Source organism: Brassica napus, chromosome C1 (genome assembly GCF_020379485.1).
Source record: "Brassica napus cultivar Da-Ae chromosome C1, Da-Ae, whole genome shotgun sequence".
In the NCBI taxonomy this organism is placed as follows: Eukaryota; Viridiplantae; Streptophyta; class Magnoliopsida; order Brassicales; family Brassicaceae; genus Brassica; species Brassica napus.
Window position 1 is genome coordinate 50,985,633 of NC_063444.1, and position 27,792 is coordinate 51,013,424.

General features: G+C 32.0%; 4 protein-coding genes and 1 long non-coding RNA gene across 5 annotated transcripts; 2 read left to right on the forward strand and 3 right to left on the reverse strand.

Moving 5' to 3' along the window:
• Positions 1-8,896: 8,896 nt before the first annotated feature.
• Positions 8,897-11,088, forward strand: LOC125580826 (UDP-arabinopyranose mutase 1-like). Its single transcript, XM_048746038.1, has 4 exons — positions 8,897-9,381; positions 9,973-10,223; positions 10,306-10,474; positions 10,540-11,088. Exons 1-4 carry the CDS (start codon positions 9,040-9,042, stop codon positions 10,849-10,851), a joined length of 1,074 nt encoding a protein of 357 aa, XP_048601995.1. The 5' UTR covers positions 8,897-9,039; the 3' UTR covers positions 10,852-11,088.
• Positions 11,089-11,184: 96 nt separating this feature from the next.
• On the reverse strand, positions 11,185-14,263 carry LOC125580825 (rhamnogalacturonan I rhamnosyltransferase 1-like). The gene is made up of 7 exons (XM_048746037.1): positions 13,262-14,263; positions 13,091-13,158; positions 12,914-13,002; positions 12,375-12,830; positions 12,086-12,290; positions 11,856-12,013; positions 11,185-11,786 (listed from the first exon to the last, which is right to left on the reverse strand). The coding sequence occupies exons 1-7, from the start codon at positions 13,566-13,568 to the stop codon at positions 11,522-11,524; spliced, it is 1,548 nt and encodes a 515-aa protein (XP_048601994.1). The 5' UTR covers positions 13,569-14,263; the 3' UTR covers positions 11,185-11,521.
• A 2,979-nt stretch (positions 14,264-17,242) lies between these two features.
• Positions 17,243-18,971, reverse strand: LOC106352301 (NAC domain-containing protein 60-like). Its single transcript, XM_013791961.3, has 4 exons — positions 18,496-18,971; positions 18,146-18,399; positions 17,843-18,073; positions 17,243-17,770 (listed from the first exon to the last, which is right to left on the reverse strand). The coding sequence occupies exons 1-4, from the start codon at positions 18,686-18,688 to the stop codon at positions 17,432-17,434; spliced, it is 1,017 nt and encodes a 338-aa protein (XP_013647415.2). The 5' UTR covers positions 18,689-18,971; the 3' UTR covers positions 17,243-17,431.
• A 182-nt stretch (positions 18,972-19,153) lies between these two features.
• LOC106381707 lies at positions 19,154-20,650 on the forward strand. The gene is made up of 2 exons (XR_002662751.2): positions 19,154-20,278; positions 20,354-20,650. It is a non-coding gene; the product is annotated as an uncharacterized LOC106381707 (long non-coding RNA).
• A 3,445-nt stretch (positions 20,651-24,095) lies between these two features.
• On the reverse strand, positions 24,096-27,587 carry LOC125580827 (developmental protein SEPALLATA 2-like). Its single transcript, XM_048746039.1, has 7 exons — positions 26,995-27,587; positions 26,308-26,389; positions 25,183-25,244; positions 25,001-25,100; positions 24,822-24,905; positions 24,579-24,724; positions 24,096-24,475 (listed from the first exon to the last, which is right to left on the reverse strand). Exons 1-7 carry the CDS (start codon positions 27,177-27,179, stop codon positions 24,376-24,378), a joined length of 759 nt encoding a protein of 252 aa, XP_048601996.1. The 5' UTR covers positions 27,180-27,587; the 3' UTR covers positions 24,096-24,375.
• Positions 27,588-27,792: the final 205 nt, after the last annotated feature.

The following is a 27,792-nucleotide window of genomic DNA, read 5'->3' on the forward strand; positions in this document are numbered from 1 at the left end:
TTTTACAATGAAAAAGTTAAAATACATTAATACAAATGTAGAATGTGGTTAGAAATTTTAAAGCAAACTAAAGTTTATAGGCTTCAATATAAAAGTATTTACCAAAAACTCAATATTTTGTAGGGTTAGCCCATAGATTTTGAGAAAATTTCAAAAATATGACAATATTGTTTTATGTCTAGTTGCATCCTGCACTAACATATGATGATGTTGAAAGAGGTTTGGAGCCTTTGTCGTCTCCGTTTATCAAGAAAATAATAATTTTATAGTGGTTATTCCATCGATTTAGGGAGTATTATGAAGTTTTACTAAATTAATTGATAAAAACAATTGAACGATGCTCATTTACCATGAAAAAGAGTTTAACATACATTAATACAAATGTACAATATGTAGAAATTTTAAAACAACACTAAAGATTATAGGCTTTAGTATATAAAATATTTACCAAAAACTCAATATTTTTGTAGGGGTTAGCCCATAGATTTTGAGAAAATTTCAAAAAAATATGAAAATTGTTTTAATGCCTAGTTGCATCCTTGCACTAACATATGATGATGTTCAAAGAGGTTTGGAGCCTTTGTCGTCTCCGTTTATCAAGAAAATAATAATTTTATAGTGGTTATTCCATCGATTTAGGGAGTATTATGAAGTTTTTAAAATTAATTGATAAAAACAATTGAACGATGCTCATTTACCATGAAAAAGAGTTTAGCATACATTAATAAATATGTACAATATGGTAGAAATTTTAAAACAACACTAAAGATTATAGGCTTCAGTATATAAAGTATTTACCAAAAACTCAATATATTTGTAGGGGTTAGCCCATAGATTTTGAAAAATTTCAAAAAATATGACAATATTGTTTTAATGCCTAGTTGCATCCTGCACTAACATATGATGATGTTCAAAGAGGTTTGGAGCCATTGTCGTCTCCGTTTATCAAGAAAATAATAATTTTATAGTGGTTATTCCATCGATTTAAGGAGTATTATGAAGTTTTACTAAATTAATTGATAAAAACAATTAACGATGCTCATTTACAATGAAAATAGTTTAAAATACATTAATACAAATGTAGAATATGGTAGAAATTTTAAAACAACACTAAAGTTATAGGCTTCATATATAAATTTTACCAAAAACTCAATATTTTGTAGGGGTTCCCATAGATTTTGAGAAAATTTCAAAAAATATGACAATATTTTTTAATGCCTAGTTGCATCCTGCACTAACATATGATGATGTTCAAAGAGGTTTGGAGCCTTTGTCGTCTCCGTTTATCAAGAAAATAATAATTTTATAGTGGTTATTCCATCGATTTAGGGAGTATTATGAAGTTTTACTAAATTAATTGATAAAAAAATTGAACGATGCTCATTTACCATGAAAAGAGTTTAGCATACATTAATACAAATGTACAATATGGTAGAAATTTTAAAACAACACTAAAGATTATAGGTTCAGTATATAAAAATTTACAAAAACTCAATATATTTGTGGGGTTAGCCCATAGATTTTGAGAAAATTTCAAAAAATATGACAATATTGTTTTAATGCCTAGTTTCATCTTGCACTAACATATGATGATGTTCAAAGAGGTTTGGAGCCTTTGTCGTCTCCGTTTATCAAGAAAATCATAATTTTATTGTGGTTATTCCATCGATTTAGAGGAGTATTATGAAGTTTTACTAAATTAATTGATAAAAACAATAAACGATGCTCATTTACAATGAAAAATAGCTTAAAATACATTAATACAAATGTAGAATGTGGTTAGAAATTTTAAAGCAACACTAAAGTTTATAGGCTTCAATATATAAATTACTTACCAAAAACTCAATAATTTTGTAGGGGTTAGCCCATAGATTTTGATAAAATTTTAAAAAATATGACAATATTGTTTTAATGCCTAGTTGCATCCTGCACTAACATATGATGATGTTCAAAGAGGTTTGGAGACTTTGTCGTCTCTTTTTATCAAGAAAATAATAATTTTATAGTAGTTATTCCATCGATTTATGGAGTATTATGAAGTTTTACTAAATTAATTGATAAAAACAATTGATAGATGCTCATTTACCATGAAAAAGAGTTTAGCATACATTAATACAAATGTACAATATGTAGAAATTTTAAAACAACACTAAAGATTATAGGCTTTAGTATATAAAATATTTACCAAAAACTCAATATTTTTGTAGGGGTTAGCCCATAGATTTTGAGAAAATTTCAAAAAATACGAAAAATATTGTTTTAGTGCCTAGTTTTATCATGCACTAACATATGATGATGTTCAAAGAGGTTTGGAGCCTTTGTCGTCTCCGTTTATCAAGAAAATCATAATTTTATAGTGGTTATTCCATCGATTTAGGGTGTATTATGAAGTTTTATAAAATTAATTGATAAAAACAATTGAACGATGCTCATTTACCATGAAAAAGAGTTTAGCATACATTAATACATATGTACAATATGGTAGAAATTTTAAAACAACACTAAATATTATAGGCTTCAGTATATAAAGTATTTACCAAAAACTCAATATATTTGTAGGGGTTAGCCCATAGATTTTGAAAAAATTTCAAAAAATATGACAATATTGTTTTAATGCCTAGTTGCATCCTGAACTAACATATGATGATGTTCAAAGAGGTTTGGAGCCATTGTCCTCTCCGTTTATCAAGAAAATCATAATTTTATAGTGGTTATTCCATCGATTTAGGGAGTATTATGAAGTTTTACTAAATTAATTGATAAAAACAATTAAACGATGCTCATTTACAATGAAAAATAGCTTAAAATACATTAATACAAATGTAGAATGTGGTTAGAAATTTTAAAGCAACACTAAAGTTTATAGGCTTCAATATATAAATTACTTACCAAAAACTCAATAATTTTGTAGGGGTTAGCCCATAGATTTTGATAAAATTTCAAAAAATATGATAATATTGTTTTAATGCCTAGTTGCATCCTGAACTAACATATGATGATGTTCAAAGAGGTTTGGAGCCATTGTCCTCTCCGTTTATCAAGAAAATCATAATTTTATAGTGGTTATTCCATCGATTTAGGGAGTATTATGAAGTTTTACTAAATTAATTGATAAAAACAATTGAACGATGCTCATTTACCATGAAAAAGAGTTTAGCATACATTAAAACAAATGTATAATATGGTAGAAATTTTAAAACAACACTAAATATTATAGGCTTCAGTATATAAAGTATTTACCAAAAACTCAATATTTTTGTAGGGGTTAGCCCATAGATTTTGAGAAAAATTCAAAAACTATGACAATATTTTTTTAATGCCTAGTTTCATCCTTCACTAACATATGATGATGTTCAAAGAGGTTTGGAGACTTTGTCTTCTCTGTTTATCAAGAAAATCATAATTTTATAGTGGTTATTCCATCGATTTAGGGAGTATAATGAAGTTTTACTAAATTAATTGATAAAAACAATTAAACGATGCTCATTTACCATGAAAAAGACTTTAGCATACATTTGTGCAATATGGTAGAAATTTAAAACAACACTAAAGATTATAGGCTTCAGTATATAAAGTATTTACCAAAAACTCAATATATTTGTAGGGGTTAGCCCATAGATTTTGAGAAAATTTCAAAAATTATGACAATATTTTTTTAACGCCTAGTTTCATCCTGCACTAACATATGATGATGTTCAAAGAGGTTTGGAGCCTTTGTCGTCTTTGTTTATCAAGAAAATAATAATTTTATAGTGGTTATTGCATCGATTTAGGGAATATTATGATGTTTTAATAAATTAATTGATAAAAAAGTTATTGATTCCCATATACCATGAAAAAAAGCTTAAAATAAATTAATACAAATGTAAAATGTGGTTAGTAATTTTAAAGCAACACTAAAGATTATAAGCTTCAATATATAAATTACTTACCAAAAACTCAATATTTTCGTAGGGGTTAGCACATAGATTTTGAGAAAATTTCAAAAAATACGATGATATTATTTTAATGCATATTTGCATCCTGCACTGACATATGAAGATGTTCAAAGAGGTTTGGACCCTTTTTCGTCTCCGTTTATCAAAAAAAAAAAAAATTTATAGTGGTTACTCCATCGATTTAGGGAGTATTATGAAGTTTTACTAAATTAATTGATAAAAAAAATTGAACGATGCTCATTTACCATGAAAAAGATTTTAGCATACATTAATACAAATGTAGAACATGGTAAAAAATTTAAAACAACACTAAAGAATATAGGCTTCAGTATATAAAGTATTTACCAAAAACTCAATATATTTGTAGGGGTTAGCCCATAGATTTTGAGAAAATTTCAAAAAATATGACAATATTGTTTTAATGTCTAGTTGCATCATGCACTAACATATGATGATGTTCAAAGAGGTTTGAAGCCTTTGTCTTCTCCGTTTATCAAGAAAATAATAATTATATAGTAGTTACTCCATCGATTTAGGGAGTATTATGAAGTTTTACTAAACTAATTGATAAAAACAATTGAACGATGCTCATTTACCATGAAAAAGAGTTTAGCATACATTAATACAAATGTACAATATGGTAGAAATTTTAAAACAACACTAAAGATTATAAGTTTAAGTATATAAAATATTTACCAAAAACTCAATATATTTGGTGGGGTTAGCCCTATAGATTTTGAGAAAATTTCAAAAAATATGACAATATTGTTTTAATGCCTAGTTTCATCATGCACTAACATATGATTATGTTCAAAGAGGTTTGGAGCCTTTGTCGTCTCCGTTTATCAAGAAAATAATAATTTTATAGTGGTTATTGCATCGATTTAGAGAATATTATGATGTTTTAATAAATTAATTGATAAAAAATTTATTGATTCCCATATACCATGAAAAAGAGCATAAAATACATTAATACAAATGTAGAATGTGGTTAGTATCTTTAAAGCAAGACTAAAGGTTATAGGCTTGAATATATAAATTACTTACCAAAAACTCAATATTTTCGTAGGGGTTAGCACATAGATTTTGAGAAAATTTCAAAAAAATACGACGATATTGTTTTAATGCATAGTTGCATTCTGCACTAACATATGATGATGTTCAAAGAGGTTTGGAGCTTTTGTCGTCTCCGTTTATCAACAAAATAATAATTTTATAGTGGTTACTCCATTGATTTAGGGAATATTATGAAGTTTTACTAAATTAATTGATAAAAAAAATTAAACGATGCTCATTTACCATGAAAAGGAGTTTAGCATATATTAATACAAACGTACAATATGGTAAAAATTTTAAAACAACACTAAAGATTATAGGCTTCAGTATATAAAGTATTTACCAAAAACTCATTATTTTTGTAAGGGTTAGCCCATAGATTTTGAGAAAATTTCAAAAAATATGACAATATTGTTTTAATGTCTAGTTGCATCATGCACTAACATATGATGATGTTCAAAGAGGTTTGAAGCCTTTGTCTTCTCCGTTTATCAAGAAAATAATAATTATATAGTAGTTACTCCATCGATTTAGGGAGTATTATGAAGTTTTACTAAACTAATTGATAAAAAAAATTGAACGATGCTCATTTACCATGAAAAAGAGTTTAGCATACATTAATACAAATGTACAATATGGTAGAAATTTTAAAACAACACTAAAGATTATAGGTTTAAGTATATAAAATATTTACCAAAAACTCAATATATTTGGTGGGGTTAGCCCTATAGATTTTGAGAAAATTTCAAAAAATATGACAATATTGTTTTAATGCCTAGTTTCATCTTGCACTAACATATGATGATGTTCAAATAGGTTTGGAGCCTTTGTCGTCTCCGTTTATCAAGAAAATAATAATTTTATAGTGGTAATTCCATCGATTTAGGGAATATTATGATGTTTTAATAAATTATTTGATAAAAAAGTTATTGATCCCATATACCATGAAAAAGAGCTTAAAATACATTAATACAAATGTAGAATGTGGTTAGTTATTTTAAAGCAACACTGAAGATTATAGGCTTCAATATATACATTACTTTACAAAAACTCAATATTTTCGTAGGGGTTAGCACATAGATTTTGAGAAAATTTCAAAAAATACAACGATATTTTTTTAATGCATAGTTGCATCCTGCACTAACATATGAAGATGTTCAAAGAGGTTTGGACCCTTTGTCGTCTCCGTTTATCAGGAAAATAATAATTTTATAGTGGTTACTCCATCAATTTAGGGAGTATTATGAAGTTTTACTAAATTAATTGATAAAAAAATATAATGATTCCTATATACCATGAAAAAAGCTTAAAAATACATTAATACAAATGTGGAATGTGGTTAGAAATTTGAAAACAACACTAAAGATTATAGGCTTTCAGAATATAAAACATTTACCAAAAACTCAATATTTTCGTAGGGGGGTTAACACATAGATTTTGAGAAAATTTCAAAAAATACAAAAATATTGTTTTAATGCTTAGTTGCATCTTGTACTAATATGTGATGATGGTCAGAGAGGTTTGTACACTTTGTTGTCTCCGTTTTTCAAGAAAAATAGTGTTTTATAATGGTTATTCCATCGATTTACGGAGTATTATGAAGTTTTATTAAATTAATTGATAAAAAAATATAACGATTTATATATACCATGAAAAAGAGCTTAAAAGTACATTAATACAAATGTAGAATTTGGTTAGAAATTTTAGAATAACACTAAAAATTATGGGCTTCAGTAAATAAAATATTTACCAAAAACTCAATATTTTCGTAGGGGTTCACACATAGATTTTGAGAAAATTTCAAAAAGTATGACAATATTTTTTTAATGCATAGTTGCAACCTGCACAAACATATGATGATGTTCAAAGAGGTTTGGAGCCTTTGTTGTCTCCGTTTCTCAAGAAAATAGTGATTTTATAGTGGTTTTTCCATCGATTTATGGAGTATTATGAAGTTTTACTAAATTAATTGATAAAAAAAATAATGATTCGTATATACCATGAAAAAAGCTTAAAAATATATTAATACAAATGTAGAATATGGTTAGAAATTTGAAAACAATACTAAAGATTATAGGCTTTCAGAATATAAAATATTTACTAAAATATTGAGAAAATTTTGAGAAAATTTCAAAAAATACGAAAATATTCTTTTAATGCATAGTTGCATCTTGTACTAATATATGATTATGGTCAAAGAGGTTTGAAAAAAATTTTGTCACTATTTCTCTACAGAATAGCAATTTTATAATGGTTAATCCACTAATTTAGGGAGTATATGAAGTTTCACTATATTAATTTATAAAAAGAATTGAACGATGCTTATTTACCATGAAAGAGAGTTATAGCATATGTTAATACAAATGTAGAATATGGTTAGAAATTTAAAACAACTATTAAGATTATAGGCTTCAATATATAAAGTATTTACCAAAAACTCAATATTTTTCGTAGGGGTTTTAACACATAGATTTTGAGAAAATTTCAAAAAATACGACAATATTGTTTTAATGCATATTTGTATCATGCACTAATATATGATGATGTTCAAAGAGGTTTGAAACTTTTGCTATCTCTATTTCTTTAGAGAATAGCAATTTTATAATGGTTAGTCCATCGATTTAGAGAGTATTATCAAATTTTACTAAATTAATTGATAAAAAAGTTATAATGATTCCCATATACCATGAAAAAGAGCTTAGAATACGTTAATACAAATGTAGAATGTGGTTTGAAATTTTAAAACAACAATAAAGATTATATGCTTCAGTATTTATCAAAATTTCAATATTTTCGTAAGGGTTAACACATAGATTTTGAGAAAATTTCAAAAGATACGACAATATTTTTTTAATGCCTAGTTGCATGCTAATTAACACATTTATTGATATTACACTCTACTCAAAAATAATAAAAATCTTGTTCGGTTTTATATCTACCATCTTTAAATTCACATAGATACAATTAATGTTAATGTAACTAGTCAAGCTAGATACAATTATCAACACAAATGAATTAAATTGATGTCCTTTTATAGCATTAGGTAAACCTAATATTTTAACTTTTCATTTATTCTAAATTTTCAAACGGATAGAAGTATTAAAAACTAATGCAATGCACTTCAAATAAATATACTTCAATTTAAACAAAACAAAATATGTTCTATCACAATTACGATAGCAACTAATAATCAATCATTCATTCTCATAGTATTGTTTATTATGATTATCTTAAACGTTTTTTTGCTGATGAATTTGATGTTTATCATTATAATCTTATAAATGAACTGATTTTAGATTAAAATAGTTTTATTTCTGAAAGTTTCAAAGGTGAAAAGTAATTTCCTTGATACAAAACTTTAAACTAAAGATGTAATAAGAACATACAAATCTAAAAAGAATATATCTAAATGTAACTGCTGATAAAATTCACAATAAAGTATTATACCAAATAAAAATAAATCGTAATCTTTTGATTTCTATCATTAAAATTTTTGATTTTTTTTTAAAAAAATCTTTGTGAATTACATAATTTTTTTATGAAGAATAAGTTTATACGTTTATATATCTAGTAAAATTAATTTAAGAACTGAATAATATTTTTAAATTATGGATAATAATTTACATTAATTTGCTGAATATTTTTTTTTAAGAGGAGATGATAAACTTCTATATTTAGGTAATCAATGGATTGTTCTTTTTAAACGTCTGAACTTAATTAAGAGCTAATCAATGAATTAAGAGCCAATAACACAAATTAATTTTGTCAAAATAAAAAATAAAGTAACACAAATTAATATTTGCAATTCCGAATAAAAAGAATTGCCTCCCACAGAATAGAAAGTCTTTCACTTTCTCACCATAAAACTTATATTGACCAGTTGGAACAAGTGTTAATCGACCACGTGTCAAACCTCACACAAAATACCTCGCACGTGCCGGATCTGTTATAAAAATCACTCGACGGTCTTCTCCTTCCAGTTCATCACAATTTCAAACCTCTCTCTCTCTCTCTCTCTCTCCTCCAATTCTCAATCAATCGAATCATGGTTGAACCGGCGAATACCGTTGGAATCCCGTTGAACCACACTGCGTTGCTGAAGGATGAGCTCGACATCGTGATCCCCACCATCCGCAACCTCGATTTCCTCGAGATGTGGAGGCCCTTTCTCCAGCCTTACCATCTCATCATCGTCCAGGACGGAGATCCTTCCAAGACCATTGCTGTTCCTGAAGGGTTCGATTACGAGCTCTACAACAGGAACGACATCAACCGTATCCTCGGTCCCAAAGCTTCGTGCATCTCCTTCAAGGACTCGGCTTGCCGCTGCTTCGGATACATGGTGTCTAAGAAGAAGTATATCTTCACAATCGACGATGATTGCTTCGTAAGTTTCCTTCAAATTCTCAAAGTTTGCTCCTTTTTTTTTGGTCGTTCTGTTTTGTCTGAATGCTATAGATCTCTGTTTCATGTTGTGTGTTTTATCATGTATTGTGTTGTGTCTGTGCGAGGCCTGGTTACAATGTCGGTAGATTAAACACTGTTTTTGATCTAGATCTATTCATTCGCCTGCTTGGATTGTTCTTGATCTGTTTTTGTTTTTTTCAGAATTGGAATTGTATAGTTCAGCTTCGTGGGCATTGATTGTAATCGTTCATGATCTCTTATGTTTAGTGATGACATTGTTGTTGGATCAATCTATCTATGTTATGTCATAGCAGTTTAACTTCACAAGATTCTTGCATGTCACTGTTGTTACAAAGGCAAAGAAAAGTCCAAAACTTTTAATTCCCCTGTTTAAGGAATTGAGTTTTCAGTTACACCATGATTCTAGTATTGTTGATGTTGCTTTCATAATGTGTTGGTTTTGTCACGTGTAACAGTCTTCTTTTTTGTTCTTCTAGTTTTAGCTGCATTTGAATAATCGTTTCTTTATTTTTATATTCTTTTTTGTTGTTGTTGTTGTCATGTGTTATAGGTTGCTAAGGATCCATCTGGAAAAGCAGTGAACGCACTTGAGCAACACATCAAGAACCTTCTCTGCCCATCTTCTCCGTTTTTCTTCAACACCTTGTACGACCCATACCGTGAAGGTGCTGACTTCGTCCGTGGATACCCTTTCAGTCTCCGTGAGGGTGTTTCCACTGCTGTCTCCCACGGTCTCTGGCTCAACATCCCTGATTACGATGCCCCAACCCAACTTGTGAAGCCTAAAGAAAGGAACACAAGGTACTACTTTAACATCCTATTTCAACATTTTTACTTGAATCTTTATTAGCTAACAATATGCTTAAATGGCATTACTGTGAAGGTATGTGGATGCTGTAATGACCATCCCAAAGGGAACACTTTTCCCAATGTGTGGTATGAACTTAGCCTTTGACCGTGATCTCATCGGTCCGGCTATGTACTTTGGTCTCATGGGTGATGGTCAGCCTATTGGTCGCTACGACGATATGTGGGCTGGATGGTGTGTCAAGGTACTTTCCCATTCTCCTTCAAAGTTTTAGGACTATATTTGAATACTTATGGGTCTGTTCATTAGGTGATCTGTGACCATTTGGGATTGGGAGTGAAGACAGGTCTGCCCTACATTTATCACAGCAAGGCAAGCAACCCATTTGTGAACCTGAAGAAGGAATACAAGGGAATTTTCTGGCAGGAGGACATCATTCCTTTCTTCCAGAGCGCAAAGCTCTCAAAAGAAGCTGTGACGGTTCAACAATGCTACATTGAACTGTCTAAGATGGTGAAGGAGAAGCTTAGCGCCATTGATCCTTACTTTGCCAAGCTTGCTGATGCTATGGTCACCTGGATTGAAGCTTGGGATGAGCTTAACCCGGCCACCAAAGCTTGAGCAGCAGAGAAAAAAAAACTATCACCGCAGTTTTGGTTATTAGCTTAACCTATCTCATCTATCTTCTTTCCTTCCCCGTTTTGTTTTTTTTTTTTCTGACTTTCCGGTGATTATTCAGTTCGTTTTAAAGTTGCCAGAGTTTATTTAAATAGTGATGGTGTGTAGTTCTATTTAAGACCGATACAATCTATCCTCTGAGCTTTTTGTTTCAATAATAAAATCATATATATTCCTTGAGTCTTTGGTGTTATCTTACTTGTGTTAGTTCATATGTTTTGTGACAATCTAATTTTTGAGTTCATACCGTTTAATCTGAATTTATTCATCAATGGATAAGAAACAGAACACTTATTTATTTAATCAAATAACTAATAATGTGTAACATAATTATACACTGCATTGTTTATTTTTCAGCTACAAAACTGCAGGTCCATGGATGAGGAGGTGATGGTGCCAAAATGACAAGTCTGCAAACTTTACAATGAAAACTTCAGAGCCTTCCTTCTACATCCACAGAAGCTCTTCAGATGTCTCTGTACACCAAAGAACCCTACATAACCTCTTTAAGAATCTCATCCTCAAGATTGATATAATCCCCATAGATAAACTCCATTATCCACCCATCCATGTCCTGCCAAATCTAAATGTAGGACAATGGTGGTGGCTCTGATCATATGGTTTCATCTAGTGAATTGCCACTATCATTCTCATGTAATAGCTGGAGACATTCATAAGGATTAGCATAGAAGTAGTCTTCTTCTTTTGGTTTATTTGGTATCACAAGCCTCTTCTTTGGACCTCCCATTCTTGTAGCGTGAAAGGCCTTCACCCTGGTCGAAAACACTTCCCAGCTCACTAATCCTTGGTAGTATTCATCTATAAGATTGACCAAGAACTTCCTGTTTAGCTCAATCGTCTTCTTGAACCCCAAGAACCTGAGGATGATGATTAAGTGCATTAGCCAATGATGAAAGAAACATTATTGTTAGCAACAAATGATTTACCTGCGATGACCTTCCACAACTTTGGCCATGTTCCCATAATAAGTAGGAACGAATATATCACTTTCCAGAGAGATAAGGTAATCAAGAGCAGCCATTTGAGAAGAGTGGTTCTTACAAAAACTCAAATCAGAGGAATCCAGCAGAGTTTCTTTCCTCACCTGTTTATTTAAATCAAAGATTCATCAGTTACCGACACTATAAGTGAATATTTCAGACAATAAGCTACTAACCACATTGGGAAAGACGTCTGTTAAAGCCTTTAACCGCCTTTTACCACCGTATATCTCTCCGGCAGCTATGTAAATCTGAACATTACGGTCAATCCCCAAGGCAGATAGAGTCAGAGCTGTTTCTTCTGGAGTCAATGGGCAAAGACCTTCTTTCCTCTTCAACTCTGAGTTTATCACTTTCTCCTTCCACCACGGATAAGCATATCTAAGCAATAAAAAAAAAAAAGAATGATAAACATCAATACCTCGAAGAAATTTTTAATACAAGATGAGATGTTTTTGTTATAACCTCATTCTTGTGAGCTCTTCCTCTTCGTAGCGGTTGCAACCATGGGAGCAACCAGAGAATGCAAGCATGTCCATTTCGTATCTGAGATGGAGAACAAGAAAGGGACCTTTCTCCCTCAGGATCTTGACTACTCTTCTACCCAGTTCCTCAATCTTTGGAGTGAACCTAAGCCCGTTGAAGTTTACTCGGCATCTCAGCTTCTGAACCTCAACAGGAAGTTCGTTGTTGGCAAGTCGAGTATCGGTCTTGTTCAGATGTAAGACCTTATGCTTCTTCACCAGTGGAAGAATCTGGTCTTGGTAGTAGGACATGTTGGACCAGCTGATAGGAGGCATGGTGTGGTAAACGCCAAGCTCAACCCTTCTCTTAAGTCTTGGAGGAACCTCTTTGAGTATACGAACCTCATCTCTCAAAGAAGTTATGAAGTGATCCACATCGAATATGTCTTTGAACTCACTGCCCACATAAGAAACCAATCAACAACTTCAAGAGAAGTAAAATAAGCTCAGAGTGAGATGGATGGGGAAAAATAATTATACCTAGGATCATTCCAAAAAGAGGTCTTGTCAAGCTCTGGGACAATAAGTGTGACATTCATGTATCTTGCAATAGTCACCATATCACATATCTGAAGAAAGCAAACAGAGTCCAAAAAGTCATATCTACCGGAAAGATTCATTGACTCAAAGCAAATAGATTAGTTGTGATCTTATTACCGCAGCTCGCATTTGGTTGAGTCCTCCATTGCAAGAAACCATAAGATAGCCATTGTTCTGATATAGCCCTGAGAGTCAAAACAAAAGAGTATAAAAGAAATTTTTTAAGACATTCAAAGAGTGTTGCAGACAAAGCTAACATAACCAGAAAGCAAAACAAAGCTTACTTACTTTTAGGAGGGAGGGCTATTTTCATTGGAAGAGAAGTCATTTCCTGTGAAGCCATTGGGAGATCATGGTGACTGTTGAAACAAGAAGGCCATCCTTTCAACAATCTAGGTCCCCACATCCCTCCCACCGCCACCAGATGAACACAACAGCTCCATAGCAACAGTATGGTGATAGCACGGATCATCCAAAGGCTCATACGAGACTTGGAAACCAAGGAGTTCTTCAACTTGCTGTCTCCTAGAAACTTGACCTTCATCTCTAATAAGAGCTTCTTCTTGTGGTATATAAACTTCTCTGCTTCACACATTACTCAAGAAGAATTCATCCAAAACAGATTCCTAGCTAATCTTGAGGCAACCTTGAGTCTTGCTCTCAGGAGATAAACAAATAGAATAAGTCTCCTCGGATAAGAAGAAAGAATCTCTCTCTCTCTCTCTCTCTCTTTCTCTCTCTCTTTCTCTCTCTGCTGTGATTGTAATAATGAGCCCAGATCTCAAAATATGTAATCACGACGTAAAAACAGGAAAGAACATTTATTACTCCCTCGGAAAAATCCAGAATCTCTCACTAAGTCAACCCCACATCTCGGAGGGATTAACACGACCTCTCTCTCTCTCTCTCCTACTAATCAATTACCACTAAAATCAAAGATTGATCCGCAAACAGATCTCAATTTCGATGTAGACTTGGAAGCTAACTCTCCAGATAAAAAGGAAACTCTGCAATGGCGATGCTTTAAGCTTAAATGTAAGTAAAGCCGCAATCAAAAGGTGGAGACTTTTGAGTTGGGTGGAGAGAGAATGCGACTAGATAGAATGCTTCTTTCTTCGAGCAGATCCGCCACCGAAGAACACGGAAACTGAATCGAAGCTAGTGATCAGAGAGATTGGAAAGAAAGAAAGAAAGAAGATGATGAAGACAAATAATGTGGGAGGAAAAAGATTACAACTTTCTCTAGTTACAAAGGATCAAAGACAAAACAAGTGAACTGTCTTTTTTTTTTGTCGGTTGTCTTTTTTGTTTGAGACCGTTTTGTTAGCCTTTTCTGTCTTTGACAGTTGGAGCCATTGTTATATTAGCTCTGCCATAAATATTATTGCTAAAAAAAAATCTTCAAATTACGCGGATTCAGTTAATCTTTTTCTTTGATTCAGGGTCTGACTGGTTCAAACGCAGCGGTTGCGATTGCGGCTGCGGGCGTTTGCGGATGCGGGTGGTTGCGGTTTCTAGCGGTTTTAAGAGATTTGTACGACTGGTTCTGCGGTTAGAAATTGGTGCGTTTGCGGGATACTTATGACTGGTTAACTACCAAATACAACAGCGGTTAAATAATAAATTAACAATATTTACATTTTATATAATTATAAAAATATCAAAAATCATAATATTATAATAAATATGTAAATTATATTTTCAAAGTTATAGTTTTAAATTTTTTAAATTATAAAAAATATTTTTATTTTAAAATTTTATAATATTAATTAAAATATAATAGATATATTTTAGTATTTTTATAATTCCATTTTAAAAATTTTATTTTTATTTTTATTTTTGTATTTATATGGTTTTTAAAAAAAAAGAAAAAAAAATTATCCTCCCGCAACCGCCCGCAACCGCAAACGCTAGCTGGAACTAGCTTTTGATTTTAAGAGGTTCGGAGCGGTTTGGAGCGGTTTGAAGCGATTTGTAGCAGTTTGTATGATTGTTTCGAAACGCTGTCAACCGCTACCAATCGCAAAAGCTGCGTTTGCGGGTGATAGCGGGAAAACCAATCAAGCTCTCAGTTAATCTTATTATATGTAAACGATTAAATACTACATTTACATGATTTTTTTTCTTATAAGTTCAGATTTTATATTGATTACTTAATAATGAATATAAATATTTTTTCTTCTTCTCACAAAGCTTACATATGGGGATGTAAAGAGACAAACTTTGAAGTTTGTTTGACCAAATCATTAATCAATTTGTATATTTTAATCACCAAACTCTTTTTTTTGTCAACATATAATCACCAAACTCTTTTTTTTTTGTCAACATATAATAACCAAACTCATTATTTGTATTTAAGTAGGATTTATTAGGAAATTAAGTAACAAGTTTTCATATATCACACCAAGTCTTGTCCCGTACCAGTCTTACATATGGTCAGCTCTCATTCCCCTATTCTCGCTCGGATGACGCAGAAACAGAAAACTGATATTTATTCAAAATTAAAAACAAAATCCAATTATGTTAAGTAGTCGAAATATTCTTAGGTATCTGTAATTTGTATATTGATTAGCTATTAGTCTATTACTGGTGAGTGACGACCACTAAACCAGTAAACAAGTAAGTTATTTTTGGTTGCACTAAAAGAAAACCATAAAAACCAAACATTATGTAGAGGTATAAATTTTAGAGAACGGTAAATTTCTTATAAGATTAATTAATTCAATTAAAATAAACATATTATAAGCTATGTCTCATGAGTTGCACAATCAGTGTTTAAAGCTTAAAGAAGTAGAAAACATTAGAGATGAAATGAATATACATTTTAGAAAACATATGCAGCATGCAAATGAACAAAAAAAATCATATTTACATTAGACAACGCGAAATGATGGAATGATTAATCAGACAAGTCGCATAATTAGTGTCAGAATGATTATGTCATAGAAAGTTTCTGATTCATGCGTATATATCGTTAATGTGCTATACTTTACTATATATTAACAGAATTTCTAGTGCGCATAAAAAATAGAAACATAAATTCAGTTTTAAACTATAACTAAAACATAGTTTAAAAAGCAAAACATGGTTAATATGAGGATTGAGAAAATTCGCCAAAATAAGAGATAAAGGACAAAGGCCCGTGACCAGAAGAGTTGCTTGTTTTGTTTGTATTTTATTATTTTCTCAAGTTACAATTATTGTCACATGAGTGCATACACATATATACACATAAATTTCGTATATAATATGGCTATATATCTTAAATAGACTCAAAGCTTGTATTATCAGAAACATACAGCAGGAAAATAAAATAATCCATAATTTACATACTATTCTACATTTTATCGAACGCATAAAGGAGAACTAAGTTTAAAATTGATGTTGTCGACATGACAAGGAATTTTATTTTCGTGAGTGATACCAACTTTATGACGGATTAGTTTGTGGTTAGAGCTATAGAAGGCTTTTAATATGAAAGACACTCGCCAGCGGAACTGATGCTTGAAGTCTCATCATAGTATTGCAATGCGCGACATTGCATATTTAATGACTATGTCCGGTTCAAAATCTAATTAAACTATTTATATATGTACATGTGTATAGTATATAACATAGTATATATATTTTTTTGATTAATCCGGAAGTATCTCGACTCATAGATAGATCCAGGCTACTCTCCCAAAGAAAGATGCAATTCACGGATAGACTTTTCTCTGGACATTCAAACGAACTCTAAAGTATGGATGTAGATGTCTAGAAACAACTGTAATTTAGTTTCGTATAACAGATGAGTCGAACCTGAAACGTGTTAGCGTCTCAATTCCGTGTTTCTTTATCACCCGACCACAGCGTCACAACATAGTCTAATTTAAATAAATAAATTATATAAAACATATTATAGATGTTAGTTATACACTTCATACGCATGGAAAATCGATACGTGCATGTTAATAAATTTAGCAAACAAATAGTGGGTTTGTGTGTACGTGAACGTGGTTGGTGCATTATTATTTAGTGACGTGGGGTGCGTAACGCGATATGCAATCCCATTAGCGTAAATCACTCTTAATTTTACCATCGAACTTGTATTGCAGATCAACATCTGATAAGATAGCAATCTCATCATTCAACGAAACAGAGGATGACATCACTCCAATGAAGCAGATGAAACTGGAATGGGTTCCTTACCCTCCCTTCGAACAAAGGTACCATGACTTCCATGTGCTATTTTATGTGGGTGCTGTTTCTTTACGATGTATTTCTAAAGATAGAAATCTACCTGAAATAGAGCTTCATCTCTTTTGACACATTCAAGTTTAATTTACTTACGGCACATACATACATATATAAATATACATAATGTTGAGAATGATGATGTAAACTAAGCCTAACATCATCATATTCTCTCAACATTAAGACATAACACAGCCAAGAAGATGCAATTCTTCAACGTCGTCACACCAGATAAAACACCAACACGGCTATCATAACCAGTACCCAAGCAACAACGTCCCACCTCGCTCGGTTGATGGACTTAATCGAGTAAATACCAATAAAGCAACTCGACATGGATATGTTGTTTTCTTCACCAATGTCATTCTGTAATGGCAGTTTCTGTAGCAGTGATTGCATTTGTTTGTCTACCATGCTGGGTAAAGGCAGGACCCTCGTGGTTGTGGACTCTGATTGAAGCCTGGGGACATCAATTAGTGTATTACCGGAGTCTGCCGGATCATCTAGCTTCACTATGTCATCCCTCAGGATATCCGCATAGAAATCTTCTTCACTAGGAACCTAGAAACATCGTAAGTACACTTAGATTATGAATCAAGACGTAAACCATTTGGTGAAAGAAGAAGATTAAACCTGTGGATTATGTGAAGATTGCGAAGATTCAGTTATTTCACTGAGTAGTTCATGCCCTGATTCACCTGATAAGTAATAATCAAACATATTATTTTCCCAGCCAGACTTACTTTCTGAAACAGGTTCGCTTTGCATGTTTTTGTTCTTGTCAAGTGATAAACTTGGCGGCTTTTGAGTCGTAGCTCCTTGAAACTCGGTGTTCCTTCTAAGCCGGCAAACAACCAGCGCGTCCTATTTTAAGAAATTAAAAAGAAGCATAAGCTAATCAGGCGCATAAGAAATAAAAAGAAATTAATTACGTACTAGGGATATTCCAATCATGCAGTACTCATGCATAAGCCATTCCGTTCTTCCTCCTTTAGGAGCACGACCAATGTGGAAGACAAGCGTCCTCTTTGTTCCAATAACCTCAGAACCAGACTTGACGTTACGTTCTTTGCCTGTGGCTTTCCAGTATCCCATCTTGGTTGCTCTTCTGTTCTGTGAACCGTGTGGATACTTCTTACCACGAGCACAGAAGAAGAACCATTCACTCTCAGATTTAACGACTGATTTATCTGCAAGAAATTGTTTTTTTTTTTTTTGAAAAGTTCAAGAAGACGCAAAAAAAAAAAAATTATATAACAGAGAAACATAAACTCGACCGAACGAACCAGGCAAGTCCCATGGCTCGAAGTTGTAAATATCGAGCTCAGGGATAATCTCGACGGACCCCTCCAAGCCATCCATCTTTCGTTTCAAGTAATACGAAATAAGCTCGATGTCCGTCGGAGAGAATTTGAAACCAGGAAACGCCGTGGAAACCGCCACTGACACCACCGATGTATCCCTGGAAGCCTCCGCCATATCTATTACTACAAATAATGGACGCCTGGCGAGAAGAGATATCAAAAGGTGTTTTTAGTCTCTCGGAAATGTGAAAAGCCATAGAGAAGCAAATAAGATTCCTCTGCCTGCCTCTCGGGAACTGGAACAGCTGTTGCACCGGCAGTGAAAATCTACGTACAACTGCCACATCATCATACGTTCACTCAATTTGTTTTTTTTGTTTTTGTTTTTTTTTTTACCTAATCCAATAGTATATTATACTACAAATGGGCTCAGCTTCCCATCTCTAGAAAATAATAAAGCTACGAAGGAATACAGAACCCAATCTTTATACATAAAAGAGAGTTTTATCTCTCCCGGTGAAGTCACCTCAGCATCCAGGTCACAAATTCGTACTCTGTGGTTTCGACACCTGTCCAGGCCAATGATATTCTGCGTTCTATTTAAAAATTGTTTGGCTTTCGGATTTTTAATGAGCTTAGACAAAACTGTATAATTTATATGTAATAGATAATTTTCTTTGGGCCGATCTCCATAGAAATGATGGTCCCGTCTCCACAACATCTTCACATTGTTAGGGTTCGTCATTGAAGGTATGGTTCCGTATACCATCAATGGCGATTCTGAAATTGCGTGTGCGTTGACTCTTTCTCAGTAATCTCAAAGTCAGTGGTATCTCTTCATGTCGTTTTGGTCTCTATTCTTAACCTCGGAACTGTTACCAATCGAATTGATTGAACGCCATTAACAAAAGCGTAACTCTTCATGCCCACTACAACCACGATCTTGCATTCAATGATTCTTATCCTTCATCCAGGCGGTGATTATCTCCTATAAAATGGTAAGCATTCAGCCGTAGAGCAGCATCCTCACAGTTCCTGATATATCAAGGTGTAAAGTTACCTCATCTATTCTGTTCAGATTCTGGGAACTAAAGTTGTTCCTTTCTTCAAACACAAGATGAATCGTATTTTTAAACATATTACGTTTGTTGATTCGGTTTGTTGATTTTTTAGTCTCAATATTTGTTTCACCCATAGATTCAATTTTGTTTGTTGATTAGGTTTTTTGGGCTTCTCCTCCCTAGATCTTTGGTTGAAGTTGATGAATTAGATTCCAGCAATCAAAGCATTGTATCAAGTTAAGCCAACCTTAAATCTCATTGGAAAGTTGCGAGTTTTTAGTTTAATATTCTAATAATCTGTCTCTTATACTTCTTCTGTGTAGACTGATCTTGAAACAAAAACTATTAGACATAGTAGAAAGCAAGAGCTGATGTCTCGACATGGCACTATATTTTTTTGTAACTTTCATTTATATCAGTTTTAGTTTGTGAGGGCAGTAATCAGAAGAGAGATCATGAACAAGGTGTTGAAAACGAGTGTGACTGCTTTGGTGGAGCTCAATATGCTCAAGAATTTCACTGGCACTCTGCTGTTGCAGGCTCTTTAGGTGGATTCAGTGCTCACACCAGAAACATAGTTCTTGATGTATTCATAGCTATTTGCCAATATCCAGCTCAAAACATGGAGAGCTATCAATGCATCAATGATGGAAACCATTAACGGGAAATATATCCGTGTCTCTATCACTACGCCAACTACTCAGGTAACTGATCAAATCTCTCTACTAAGTTCTTCAATTTGATTTGACATATTTATTTATCATGGTTTACATTTTCAGGCTGGGACAGTGGGAGGAGGAACGCAGCTTCCGTCTCAGTCGGTGTAGTCAAACCTGCTAAGCGTTAAAGGAGCTACAACAATTTGATCTTAATCTTGCCTTTTCAAAAAGATTGAGCGTTTCAACAATGTGGGAAACACAGAGCGTCAAAGTATGTACCATTGCCTTTTCAAGTTGGAGAAAGCAAGAGCATGTAAATTTTATACATTCCAAAACCAAAAAAACAGCTTAATTTGGATTATACATGTATATCCTATGAAAATATATTTATCGTAACACACATATATTTATTCTTGACTTTAGATTTCTGATTGTGGCATTAACCGATGTGTGCAGAAAAATGTATAAAGGTTAATGGTTTCAACAGATTATTGATCAAATTTATTGAAAGTAATAAAAAAAATCTATAACAAAAAACTGCTAATAGCTTTTCAAAAATCTGTGTAAGTCATGAAGAATAATTATAATTTATAATATAATTTTATCCTGATATTCAGAAATCGACTCTAAAGTTCAAATCCATTTCAAAAGTAATATTAAAAAAAAACTGCACCTTGATAGCCTATAATTATATGCTAAAATATTTTAATTCTTTTTATAATATTAATTCATATAGTATTTTAACATTTTCTACTAATTTGTATTAAAATAATATTTATTATGCATATAGTTGTTATGTCTGTAGCATATTACAACCTTTTTTAACAACAGCATATTACAACTAAAATGGAATAAGTCACATAATCTTTAAAAAAAAATTAAAATTAATTGAGAAAATATATTAAAACAGAATTAAAAATAATAATAATAAAAAATAAACGAAAACTGTATTTATATAATAACACATTAAAGAAACCATATGCAAATAAGTGTAGTAACTTCATGAATTTTCAAAGAGAGTTTCAATATAACGAATTTAATACTGATATGAAAATAAAATATTTGTAATTGTAAATTTTAAATTGAAACGTAATAAAAATGATAAGATATAAGAGTATTAATGAAAGTATAAAATATAAAATAAACCAATCAAAATATCTATATTACCAAAATAAAGAAGAAAATATTTCTATTGAAATCATCTCAACCATCAAAGTATAAATTTACTTAATTGCAAAAAATAGTGAATAATCATAATAAAACCCCATAAAATAGAGTAACCACAAAAATAACTATTCAAACTACAACTATAACCAAACCTTCTCAAATGAGAAAACTATTAAACCAATTATACATACTTAACCAATGTGTTTTTCTTTGCTTTTTATTTTAATTGTAACATAGAGAATTTAAAATATTCAAAAACCGTTCAGTTCAGATGAATGACTGTAAAAGTCGGTGTATGAGATTAAGTAAGAAAATATTTACTTAATCTAATACAATTAAAAATTATTATTAGGAAAAAAATAAATAATTTTGACTTTGAAACAACACCACACAAGACTAAAACATCTTCACATATTAGCAAACAACAACTGTGGTAATTTATGGATCGTCATGAACAGAAAACCAACATGTCTCGGGATGGCAATTGATGAGATAGATCAAACGTCCCTTATGTGACGTCTCTATATTATTAAAAAAATGTTATGAAACTAATATGATATTTACAATACCACCACTTCTCAATAATCTCGAAAATTGATATAGTGATTGTTATTACTACACCATAGAAAAATTATCCACAACTCAATCCTTCTGAACTTAAATGTTACAAACCACAAATAACACACCAAATATGGAATCAAATTTTCATAAAAAGAAACAACATGAAGACCCTTTGAAGCCCACACAACATAACAATGTCACAACTCTTTAGAAAAAAAAAACAACTATTGCCAAAATATATATTATCACATATAATCCCTCCTCACATAAAACTTTTTAAAAGATAAAAATCATTATCATATACATCTCTTGCAAATGTAAACCAAAAACAGCCTCCACAAAATCATACAAAAAATAATAACCTAAATCACAAATAAATTATATCCTGCCCGTAGGGCGGGCCGACCCTAGTATATTATACAACTAGGATAAGACCGCAGAGTGAGTTTAAAAAAACTAATATTCCCTCCATTTTTTTAATATAAATCATTTTAAAACTGTGCATATAAATTAAAAAAATCATTAATTTTTTAAACAAAAACATCATTAACTATTTACCTAACCACAAATATAAAACAGAAGGTATGTTATTATTGAGCATATAACATTAAATATTAATAAATTTTACATAGAAAACCGAAAACGTCATATAATTTAGAACATAAAAATTTCTCTAAAACAACTTATATTAAAAAACAGAGGGAGTATATAAACATTTGGTATACATCGAAGCAAGTAATCTTTAACTTGTTTTAAATCATATTTACAGCTCAGATTGTCCTTTACCAGGTGTAGTCAAAGTTGTCCATATCCCGACAGTTGTTGCTGTAAGTTATAGCTTGATATATGTTTTTTTTTTGTATCATATCTCTTTCCGCTTTGTGATGAGATAACAATCTCACCGATCAACGGAGCAAAGGGTGAAATCATTCCAATGAAGCAGATGAAACTGGAATGAGTTCCTTACATTCCTTTTGAACAAATGTACCATGACTTCCATGTGCTATAATAAAGATGGAGAATTATCTGCAGAGCAAAAGGATGAATTCAAAAGTTATTTCAGCTGTATCACAATTTGGTAGTTGATGATGATGCTTGAGTATATCATTTTTTTTTGCTTAATGAACTCCAGGAATTTGTCAAAGAGCATGTTTGAAGAGGTAAAGATTGTAATCCTGACTGAGATATTAACATGTATGTGAGAAGCTGTTTGCTAAAAAGAAAAAAACATGGTGTTGTAATTCTTGCAGGCAATAGCTGCTAGCTTGAATGAGAGTAATAGATGAAAGAGTGAAGATGAGAAGATGCAAGCCTTGCAAAGCATGAAGGTGTACAAATTCTACACATATATGTATTGGCTAACAACACTTCTGTATATAGAAACTTTCAACTGGTGAAGATGGGATATGCCTTATGATATGCTGATCCTAGACACTCTGACCACTCATCGTCTCAAGACTGGAGTGTCTATTATAAGCGAAGAAATCAGAACTCTGGTGTTGAGTTCAGGTGTATATGCCTTCTCATCGAAGGAGATGTGTGAATTTCAATTAGCAGATAGTGTGAACCCTCTCAAATGCTTTCAAAGATTCAAGATGTTGCATTAAGGATAGATTCGGAAGCTTTAGTCCGCCTCTGTGAAAGCCTCAGGTAATAATGTTTTTCGCTAAACTTCTCTGTTACATATATGAGTATACACTTGGTAATTTGGGAAGAATCCAAGTCAAACAATGTGAACTCTGTTGTGTTTCAGGGAGCAGTTACTTGATGGAGACTTTATTGATTGGGAAGAAGTATATTAAAAAGCACAAACACCCAAACTCTACAAATGTGTAGTACTGTTGAAAGAGTTACTACACAATATATCATACCGAACTAATGAAAAAATGTAGTAAACTAGAGAAACTTCATACTTCAGCAGAACTCTCTGTACCATTGTACTTTTATTTCATGTTCTTGTCTCTGTAAGATATTGTAATTATCTGTTTTGTACGTTAGAATTAATGGAATAAAAGCTCGAACTTGGTGGCATTGTGAGTGTTGTTGAATCTCAGTGTGAGTTTTATTTGCCTCTGTCCCAAGCTGTTTCTGGGATTCCTAGCCTCGTTTTGTATCATAAAAAGACAGGATAGTATAGTTTCCAGATGAGACATAATTAATATAAACATTCCACACATTACAAATCTATTTATATAAAAGCAAGGTTTCAAAAGGCACAAACATCTTCTGAAAACAGAAGAGATATGTTTTAAGGCTATTATAGTTATAGCCCACTTATGTCTACAAATCAAAAGTCTTAATTATGCAGCATACATATTCATATAATCCCATCTCATCCTCATCACCAAGAACCCACCGCTTGCATGCATGCTTAAAGATACTTATTGGGAGGGTAGAATTAAGAAGTATCATACTCACAGCATCCAGCCAGGGATGTAGCCGTTGTTTCCTGGTTGGGACGACTGACCTTGCGCAGTTACGGCCATTTGCTCTGAACACACTGGATGGTTGTATCTGTTTTAAACACCACAACAACATAGCTTTCTCAAACTGTTTAATGGTTTATCATCCAAGTTGCTCTATAAAAACAAAGGCAAAAGAAGTTGTTTTGGTTTACCCCATTTGCAAAGTGGGATCACATTCAAGAGACTGGAATAGTCCATGAGACTGAGCCTGATGATGTCCATAGGCAACATTATGTTGGTCGCCACCTTCCCATGTCCCTCCTATATGGTGACTTCTCACGCCTATCATATCTTCCAGCTAATTAATGCACAACAAAAGCATAGTTGAGGATTGTAAGATTCAGGCTTATATATAAATGGGGACTAGACGAGAGAGAGAAACACCATCTACGTACCTTCATTGACAAAGCACGATTGGCGTCAAGCAAGATATGCTCTTTGCCTTGGAGGTCAGTGAGCTGGTCAAGCATATACTGTGTCTATATACACGAAACAAGCATTTTTCAGACATTTTTCAGGCATCTAAACCAATTCAAGTGTGTTCTGTAGATATACAATGGAATAGTTAAGTCACCTTGATGCAGCGAACTTGCTTAAGAGAGCCGTCTAGTTGACGCTCAAGCTGCTCTAGCTCCTTTGAGTTCAGGGGTCCAAGGTCCTCTCCAAGTAGATTTCTGCACCAACATACACTTACATCAATCCAAGCATATGTATATATATGTTAGCATACAGATTAATGTATATATACATACATACCTCTGCTGACGTTGAAGATTTTCATATCTACCTTTCAGCTTCAAATACTCTCTGTAGCTATTCTGAAAAATGCCAACCAAAGAGATCGTTAATGTTGGAATTAGGACTGTTCAATATGGTAAAACCGAACCGTACCGAACCGAACCGAACCGAAATAGATAATATGGTTTGGATTTGGTATATACCATATAAACCGAATGGATATAATTTTATAAAAACCGTAGGATTTGGATATGGTTTGGTATATAACCGATTAAACCGAATAAACCGAACAAAACCGATTAAAAGTAGAAACATGTAAATATGTATCTATTTTATAACAATACATGAAAATCTATTTGCTACATAATTTAAATTTGTGTTAATAACTATTACCATAATTTTATGGTAATAAAAAACCTTAATTTGTAAAACACTTGAACTATAACGAAATAACAATACATCGCAATTCAGACATCTTATTTTCTAAGTCTTTTTTTGATCTTTTTGCTTTATTTTAGTCTTCACTAAATTAATATGAAGATTATAAATTTGATGGACAATAATTAATGGAAAATTTTCGATTGAAAAAGCATGACTTCAATGAACACTAAATATGGAAGATATGGAAGAGTGGAAAAACTTTTCTTTCATGTTTTTGTTTTGTTTCATATTTTTATTTTCAAAATTTCAAACTTTGATTTTAGTTATAGATTTGATTATTTTATTTGATGGTAGAAGCATTTTTACTTTTTTGTTCATTTATTTGAACATGTAATATATTTTTAATGAATGACGGTGTTGACAATATGACTCTAAAATTCATATAATATGATCTCAAACAAAATAATTATGTTTATTGGTATAAAACCGAATAAACCAAAAACCGACGGTATATAAACCAAACCGAACCGAAGTAAATATGGATTTAGAATGGTAGTTATATTTTACTAACCGAAATACCGAAAACTGAAAAAAACCGAACCGAAACCGAACCGATATCCGGATTGAACACCCCTAGTTGGAATCACTGACTTAAAATTTTATTTTTATTACAATCAATGAATCTTTAATTTTGAAGCTCTAGCATTTTTCTAATTATTAATATCAAATAAAATTAGTTAATACTAATATGGAAGATTAAACCTCGAGTTCTTTGGCAGGTTTGTTGTTGACTTCAACTGAACCATAGCTACACTTCTGGTACCTTTCCAGTGTCTTGAGCATGCTGAAAGATCAAAGCATCAAAGATAAATATGAGAAGAACAAACTATTGATTATTAATTTAGTGGCTGAATTAAGAAACTAAAAAAAAATCAAAACGTTAAAAGAAGATTTTAGTTGAATTCATAATTGAAAAGAGATGTAATTAAATTGCTTTGGTGCTTAAATATCTGCATGAAGTAGAGACTGGTGAATGCATGGATCCACAAATTATTCTACGTTGGATCTTTATATATTTTATTGAAATCTGTGAATCTTTAACTACTTTAATAATCTCTAATCAGACATATATATATATGTGTACATACAAACATATAGGTATATCAATTATGACACTTCTTTAACCTATAGATTTCGAATCTACTCAAAAAAAAAACTAAGAAGCAGAAGAGATCAGATCTCGAGATTCAATCATTTAAAAGAAACGGAATCATCCATCTATAATCAAAACCTTAGAGTTCATATTTTAAAAACTGAGCATCAAGAATGTCAAAAGTAATCAAGAACCAAAATCAAGAAAGATAAACCTCACAAGATCTAAATTTTTTTAAAGATTTATACACGGATCTAATAACTTTATCACATATGCTGAGAAAGGATTATAATTACTTGGAGGTGCTGCAGAACTCGTAGAGCTTTCCACGGTTGGAGAAGACGATGAGAGAAACCTCAGCATCGCAGAGAACTGAAAGCTCATAAGCTTTTTTCAGCAAACCGTTTCTACGCTTAGCGAACGTGACTTGTCTGTTAATCTTGTTCTCGATCCTCTTTAGCTCTACCCTTCCCCTTCCCATTTTTCCTTCTTCTTTTATATGTAAACTTATTAGGTGATGTAAATGTTTATCTATATTCAGACACACACACAAACATGAGTTTGGTGTTGCTTTTTCTGATGAAAGATCTTTTCTTTTGGACAATAAAATCAAACCCTATTTTTCTCAAGAACAAGAAGAGGAGAAGAGAATATAAAGAGGAAACTTTTGCTTCTTGGTTTGGTTTTGATTTGATTGTAGTAGGGTTCTTGTTTATTCTTTAGATCTTTTGTCTGTTCTTTCTTTCTTTTTTTGAAGGGTTGTGTGTGTGTGATGAGATTGTGAATCTGAAGAAAGCTTTTGTCAATCTTTAAAAGCTATAAAGATAAGATACTTGTGCGGATGAGAGATTATTAGGGTTTGGTGATGTATCTGGTGTGTTTCAACTCTCTCTCTCTCTCTCTCTCTCTCTCTCTCTCTCTACTTCTTTACTCTTTCTCTGTCCTCCTTCTTTTACAAAAAAGGTAAAAAAAAACATTTTCACTCTCTCTTGTTATGCGCGTGTGTCACAGAGACGCAATTGCTAGTAATTAAGAGAAATGAAGTTTATGTTCTCTGATTATAATCCATGCGTATATAGAAATAATTACTTACT